Source organism: Patella vulgata, chromosome 7 (genome assembly GCF_932274485.2).
Source record: "Patella vulgata chromosome 7, xgPatVulg1.2, whole genome shotgun sequence".
Taxonomy (NCBI): Eukaryota; Metazoa; Mollusca; class Gastropoda; family Patellidae; genus Patella; species Patella vulgata.
Window position 1 is genome coordinate 55,454,315 of NC_065885.2, and position 7,742 is coordinate 55,462,056.

Consider the following 7,742-nt stretch of genomic DNA (forward strand, 5'->3'; position numbering starts at 1 on the left):
TTTATTTCAATAATTCGCTTGCCCATAGGGGTCTTTAGCAGTGGGAAGAAACCGAAGGACCTGGAGAAAACCCATGAGGTTGGACAGGCGACCCCACTCCTTGTGACGTACAACCGGGGATTTGAAACCACGCCAGTTGACTCAATGACAGACCCTATGATACAGCACACACATGCTAACCATTCGGCCATCCCCCACTGCTAAAGACCCCTACATGCAAGCAAATTATTGAAATAAAATTGAACCATATGTTAGTGCCAAAATGACCTAGTTTGTGTCAAGTGGAGTTAAACCCCATTTCTTTCTCTCTTTCTCTCTCTGTCTATTTAATAGCTGAGAAACAGAGATGTATTATGGCTTGTAAGTACTGGTAGGTCACTGTCTGTATTTTCAATAATTGGATTTGTCGTGTCCACACTAAGGTTATATAAGTTGATATTACAAGAAATTACATTTTTCTATCTTAATATAAATTATAAAATTTGTAGAGTGCATTCTTTCCAGTAAACGGATGGAAAATTGTTGTCTTGAAGTGAAGATTTTCTTGCTACAAATTATATAAAATTTCTTTCAAATTGATTTTCAAGACAAGAGTAGGTATGACTATCATTTTAATATTCTTAAATAACAGAACATTTATATAATAAATAAAACACTCAAGTAATTAACAATAAATACAAATATGTACATAGACTAAAAATATCACAGTATGCTTTATAAGTAACATTCCTCAATAGTTTTCTTCATTTGAAGAGTCATGTGGCTTTAGCTAACCCAAAATGTGGAGTTGGATGGCCTGTCATTATGTCAACTGGCATGGTTTTGATTCCTCGGTTGTACGTGGCAAGGAGTAGGGTCACCTGCCCAACCTCATGGGTTTTTCTCCGGGTCCTCCGGTTTCCTCCCACTGCTAAAATTGAACCATGTTAGTCCCGAAATGGCCTAGTTTGTGTTGAGTAGACGGACATCAAACCTCATTTCTCTCTCTCTGTAACCCAAAACTGTATAGGGCAAGGTGGGAGAATTGGGCTTTAACATCCACTCAACTATCTAGATTGATAATTTTCTTGTGTGGAGGGGTTTTCAAAGTGGTGGGGGGGGGGGCAACAAACCCAAGAGTCGGAGACAGGAGGTTAGGCAAGTGACCCTATATGTATAGCTCCGATCGATCACAAGAAGCAAGAGTGGTCTTACATGTGCACTTTAGATCATAAGGTCTGTCATTGAGCCAAATTATGTGATTTCAATCCCGGGCCATATGGTTTCCTCCAACTGTTAAAGATCCCTATAGACAAGCAAATTATAGAAATAAAATTGAACCATATGTTAGTCCTGAAATGACCTAATTTAGAAGGAGAAAGCAAAAAAAAACTGTTGCCTTCAGGCTATTATCTACAATTTACTCCCACTTTAAACTAGCGGGGGGGGGGGGGGAGGTGGATGGTTAGCACGAGCTTGTTGTATCATAAGGCCTGTCATTGAGTCAACTGGTGTGGTTTCGAATCCCCAATTGTACATGACAAGGAGTAGGGTCGTCTGTCCAACCTCGTGGGTTTTCTTTGGGTCCTCCGGTTTCCTCCCACTGCTAAAGACCCTTACGCGCAAGCGAATTATTTTCACTTTAAGTCAAACATTTACATTGGGTGTGTCATCTATTTGTTGTCACACATCAGGTTGGTCAATATATAAAATTGTTGTTCTTAGTGTTTAACATCAGCTTCCACCAAAGGTGATATCGCAGACAAGTTGTCTTTTTTGTCCTTTTTTTTTCATAATCTTAGCGCACGCACAGGGATCTTTCCTGTGTGAGGAAACCGGAGTACCAGGAGTAAACCAACGAGGTTGAGAAAGGGGCCCCTATCTCCAAGCCACAAAGCTCACACCAGGGATTGAAACCATAACCGCAAGCCAGAGGTGACTGGCCAGCTAGAGGTCAAAGCATGACACTCTAGACCACTAGGCCATCCCAACTCCCCTCAATATATAATAAATCACAGTCCATGATATACATGGTGAAAATTTTATCTCCACTTTATATTAAACATTTATATTAGATATGACACTAATCTTGTCACTCAGTAACTCATCAGGACTGTCAACACAATTAAATCTCATTCCATCATCTGCAGAACAAATAGAACTAAAGGCTTGTGTAAAAAGAACTGTGTCGTATATACATATATAGGCCTACTTTAGTTACTTTGTCGCGATTTCAACACTGCCGTTGATGGTGCCAACATCTATCTTCATTTCCCCAGCTTCATTGTTTTGTCTACTATCGTCCAACATTGCTGAAAACAAATCCTTGGGAATTAACTGTGCGACTTTTGACACGGCTAACGCGGTCTCTGTTGCATATTTCAATTTCCTCTTAGCATTAAACTCCTTGATGTTGGAAACCGTGGTTTCCATGTGGACACCCTTGGTGGCAGTGCCTCTTACCCACGGATGGTTTAAGGCCTGGGCAGCAGTAATCCTTTTTTTTGAATCTACTGTCAACATTTTTCGGATCAAATCTTTAGCATTGTCGCTAACATCTTCCCAGAGTTCCGAATCAAAATTGTAATCTCCTTTCATGATGCGTTTATACATTACCCTTTCATTTTCGTCAAAGAAAGGTTCATAACCACTGAGCAGAATGTAGGTAATCACACCGATACTCCATACGTCAATGGACTTGGTGTATTTTTGTCCCTTTAAAATTTCCGGGGCACAATATCCAGGCGTACCACACACGGTATGCATCATCACATCGGGACCAATAATTTGGGATAATCCAAAATCGGCTATTTTTAGCGATGAATTTTCTGTTAGGTCTTCGTATAATATATTTTCAGGTTTGAGGTCTCTATGAACAACTCCATTATCGTGCAGATACGCAACAGCCGTTAGAACATCTTTAATAGCTTTCGCGGCATCTTTTTCCGAATAGTGTCCCTGGGTTACAATTCTGTCGAATAGCTCACCACCGGTAACCAATTCCAAAACAAGAATAATTTCATCGTGCGTTTCATACACCTCTTTTAAACGGACTACATTTGGGTGGCTCAGTTTCAAAAGAATTCCTATTTCGGTTTTAACTATTTTTTTCTTGACCTTTTTCGGAATTATTTTCGCTGCCAAACATTGGCGAGTTCCAATATGTTCACATTTGTTAACTCGGCAAGTCGCACCTCGACCCAAATCGTTTCCAAGTTTATAGATATCCTCAAATAATCTGTCCTTGATGCTTTCCGAGATCCAATATTGTTCCACAGACATTTTAATCTTTCGTAAAATAACTCAATTGTATTGTCTGTCGTCGCACCTGTCAAACTGTGTCCCCTGTTGTTCTAATTAATTAATAGCAGGTCGTTGCTATGATAAATAAACAAAGTTGCCATTGGCAGGAGTTATCCCCCTTAACACATATGAATACTTATACAGGTAATATAAACGTCATTAATCGGCCATTCAGGCACGGTAACAGATAGGGTCTGGCCAAATTTTAGTTTTCATTAAATTACTCGCATTTTATAGAATCATTCCACATTTTATTTTATTTTTCTAACACGATACCTTACCTGGAAAAGATTCTGGTATCCAACCAATAAATTCTTTTTTAAAAAAAGTCGGTTTCTTTTAAGGGAATTGTGTTGGACACTAAAATCTGTAATAATGCCGTTTTCACAAGGTTTTATGCTGTATCTAAAATAAGGGGCTCGTCAGAGTTGCTTCCATGTACTGTCCAGATTTGCTCTCATAGTGTGTAAGGTATATAAATGAAGAAAATCAAAATACATGTGTCTTTGAATATGTTTTTATATTTGCATAATTTATCAATATAATACAAATCTTCTACTATAATATTGAATAGACCAATATGCAAATTATTATTTGATTAATTATTTTGAATTTAATTAGAATGTTTGTAGTCCTAATTACATGACAACTTTGGCAAATGTCAAAAACAAATAGGATATTCCATAACAAATACATATATATATATAATATACAGATCACTTACACATTATTATTCAATTTCAAAGTAGCTAAGTCTCTAACTCAAAATCATTCAAAGACTTTGACATTGAAAACACAAATTATTTGTCAATTTAAATCAACATTGATGCTGTGATCTTACCAGGAAAAGATGGGCTTCTGATATCTAATATTTAAGACAAAATAAACATTTTACCATTGAGACACGAATCGTGTATAATATGCATTTCAGCGCCATTTGTAACAAATGACTTGAAGAACAAGGCTAGACATATTCAAAAAGTCATGTCAAATAGTGACACCATATTCTTATCTGGAGAGCATGCGCAATAAATACTATCATTGTAGAATGGAAAAACCAGACGCTAGAGATTGCCATTCGATTGAGACTTCTGGGCCCTGTTTCTCGAAATCTTAACTAAAGATAAAATCCAAATACTTCATTGATTGGCTAAGCACTAAAATCAATCTAATATTATCCAATCAAATTACTGGTGCATTTCGTCGAACACAACCGATTAGAAAGTACAGTGAAACGATTGAATGTAAATCAATTTCTAGGTCCCAAATATGAGCGATTGAGCTCCTTTAAAGTATCTACTACAGTGTATCTATTTAATAAGCTGGAATGACTTGTTGTCATTAGTCAGTCTTTCATCATAGGAAATAAAGAATATTATACTAAATGTTGAATATTCACAAGTTTAATACGCCTTGCTAATTGCACTATTCTCTGTTAATTTCTAGGTTTATCTCTATATAATTTCACTTACTTTCAACAAACATTTATTAGGTTGCCAATTTATATTAGAATAATCTTTGTATTTGGGGACTGTGGAGGTTTGTAAAATACAATAGACTCTATGTTAGTAGATGGCCATAACATAGTATTTAACTCCATGCCAAGATGGAAATTGTATTTAATTTTTTTTTTAAATTAATATCAACATTGCTACTTTAGATGTGTACCTAGTTTTTTAAATCATAAATAATTAGTTAATATCATAGTCATAATTAGCAACCAGAAGCTTATTGATATTTCACTAGTATACAAGCATACATGTATACAGAGTGGGAACAAATTTAAAACAAGAAAACAAACCAAAGACCTTCATTAGATTCTATATTTCAATTGCTGATAAATCTTCGTTAATCTTCATTTATCTGTGGATGTACAGGTGTTCACAACTGGAATAGAATTCCTTACACTACTTCCAAGATTAAAAGGAATTCAAGGTCCAACATATTGCCCTGTTAGAAGTGAAGGGTATCTTGGGGCATGGATGGAGACACTTCTTATATATACATCTATGTTTTTACTTTTATTACAAAAACTGTTTATTTTTATCTAGTCTGTAATAAGACAGGTTCCGAGAAAATGTTTCACCAACAACACATCAAATCTCATCATTTGTCTTTCTTCATCATTTGTATCACTTAATATATCACAGAGTTCTAGACAGTAGGGTGGGACTATGATAAAGATTTCTAAGTCATTAACACAGAATAACTAGTTATGATGATTAAATTAGCAGTCTATGTATTATCATGACCCTCCATTAAAAATAGACAGTAATACCGGAATTGTTAAAGCTAAAGCACCATATATAACTGTAGCAGTTGCTAAAGAATTTAATTTGATTTTCCATTCCAGGTTATCCTCCGTCCTCTTCAACATACTTTCTATTTCTGGTCCTACGTACACAATATTTTGATCACTTATCGTTGATTTCTCTATACCTAACAATTTTTTAATGTCTTTCATTTCTGCATCTAAAATTGTTTCCTGTTTTTTCACACTATTTAATATTTGTTCTGTATGTTCAGTAAGCTCATTTAGATTATTTATAGCGGGGATATTGACATTTTCTAATTTAAGAGTTTTAGCGTCGCTTCCCAGAGCCGTTTTTAAATCTCCAATAAATGAATCCATCTTCTTATACTGTGAACCCACCACCTCAACCAACTGAACGGCCGTATTCTTAAATTCATCTCCTTTTTCAACTGACTCAGACACGATACCTCGTAACTCTTTCATACGTAGATAATTGTTAGTAGTAGTTCCTGCGATGCCTATAACAGCTCCAATAACTGAACCAATAATAGACCAATACTTAGTGCGCTCCGCTCTAGCACGTTCTTTCTCGTGACTTTCTCGAACAGCGGCACTTAATAACGCAAAAGATTCTCTCTCTGATTTTTCTGTGCCCTTCAAGTTCTCGATCATTTCATATTCTTCACGTATGATAGAGTGTTCCGTTTTCACCAGATCTAAATATCTGTCATCACCTCGGTTGGTTTTATCTAATTCAGTACTTATTGATTTTAAACGTGACTGAATAACAGACATATCTTGTTGTATTAATCGTCTTTTTTCTTGAATAGCTAGAAATTTCTTCTCTGCCTGAAAAATGTGAATTAAAGAAACGTTAGAAACCTTTAAGTGTACATCACACAAAGTCACACTGTCATCAAATAACAACACCCTCAAAATGGGGCATCAACAAAAGATACAAACAAATTTTTCTGTGGTCGTGGAGGACTGGAGATGTAGTGGAGCCCCACCCCACTCCAAAGAATTCAAAAACTAAAGTATATTTCATTATAATAAAAGCTAGCCATTTTCATGGGCCAAATTTCCTTGTTTCTGATCGATGCTAAAATGCAATTATTTCTGCTGACTGCTCCTTATCCAGGGCATATTCCAAACAAGTGGGACTTTTTTTTTTTAACATTTTCTGTGGGAGTCAGTCTTCATTACCCGAGTTGGCATGTGCATAGTTACTTTAGTAACAAAGTCTTAGAGCCCTGCTCTCAACTCTAAGACTTTGTTACTAAAGTAACTAGTATGTGCACAGTGATAGGGTTCGGAATTTGACATCACATAATAATTATGCTCTTCTTCATTCTTGAGAGATTTCCCACAGTTTGGAAAACCTTGTTGCCCGGTACTGCGGTAGCCTACTTTAGTAACGGATCCTTCTTAGCTTCGCTCTCTATCCCAATAAGAATCTGTTACTAAAATAACTATGGAAAACCTAGCCATAGGCATATGAATGGTTTTGAGAAAATGAAATTTAGACCTGCCTGTATGACATTATTCTGGGCCTCCTTTACTTCAGTTAAACCAACAAAGTCTTCATATGCTTGAAGCACAGGGCCCAGGCGATCTGGAATAGAGGTAGTTGGACTGGATGCTGTTGAGCTACTTAACAGTCTTGAGGCATAACATTGTCTGTAGATATGTGGTATTCTAAGACGCATCATTGCCAGAGAAGCCATTTTATATTTATGATTTATACCACTAAACTAAATTGATACAACTTCATCTTTTTAACCCCAAGACTGACGTATGGGCTTGGGACATTTCCTGTACAAAATAAAACGGATTGACTACAGAAAATAATTTATCGGATCAACATTGAATTGAACCGAGTCTTTCATATCAGGAAATCATAAAATATAATGATGTCTTGTGTATTTCAATCTCAACAACTAAATACTATTGAAGTAATATAAAAGTGCAGATCGAAGTGTTTATTTAATTTGGCTGACGCAATTTGTGTATAGTCGTAGTCAATCCGTATTCTATTTCCAATATGGCCGCGCCCTGTGGTCATGTGTGTGAAAGTTATTTAGAGTCTGTCAACCTGTCTTATGGTCGCGTTGCGTGGTCGATCACCATAAAAATCTGAAAACTTATAGCCTTACAACTCAATTATTCGACTCTAAACATTATGATAGAATTTTTATTTAGATAA

At 36.2% G+C, this 7,742-nt stretch overlaps 2 protein-coding genes across 2 annotated transcripts; both read right to left on the minus strand.

Moving 5' to 3' along the window:
• Positions 1-594: 594 nt before the first annotated feature.
• Positions 595-3,352, minus strand: LOC126826827 (calcium/calmodulin-dependent protein kinase type IV-like). Its single transcript, XM_050555934.2, has one exon. It carries the CDS (start codon positions 3,259-3,261, stop codon positions 2,197-2,199), a length of 1,065 nt encoding a protein of 354 aa, XP_050411891.1. The 5' UTR covers positions 3,262-3,352; the 3' UTR covers positions 595-2,196.
• A 433-nt stretch (positions 3,353-3,785) lies between these two features.
• On the minus strand, positions 3,786-7,344 carry LOC126826829 (mitochondrial potassium channel). The gene is made up of 2 exons (XM_050555935.2): positions 7,065-7,344; positions 3,786-6,381 (listed from the first exon to the last, which is right to left on the minus strand). Exons 1-2 carry the CDS (start codon positions 7,261-7,263, stop codon positions 5,528-5,530), a joined length of 1,053 nt encoding a protein of 350 aa, XP_050411892.1. The 5' UTR covers positions 7,264-7,344; the 3' UTR covers positions 3,786-5,527.
• Between the last annotated feature and the right edge of the window lie 398 nt (positions 7,345-7,742).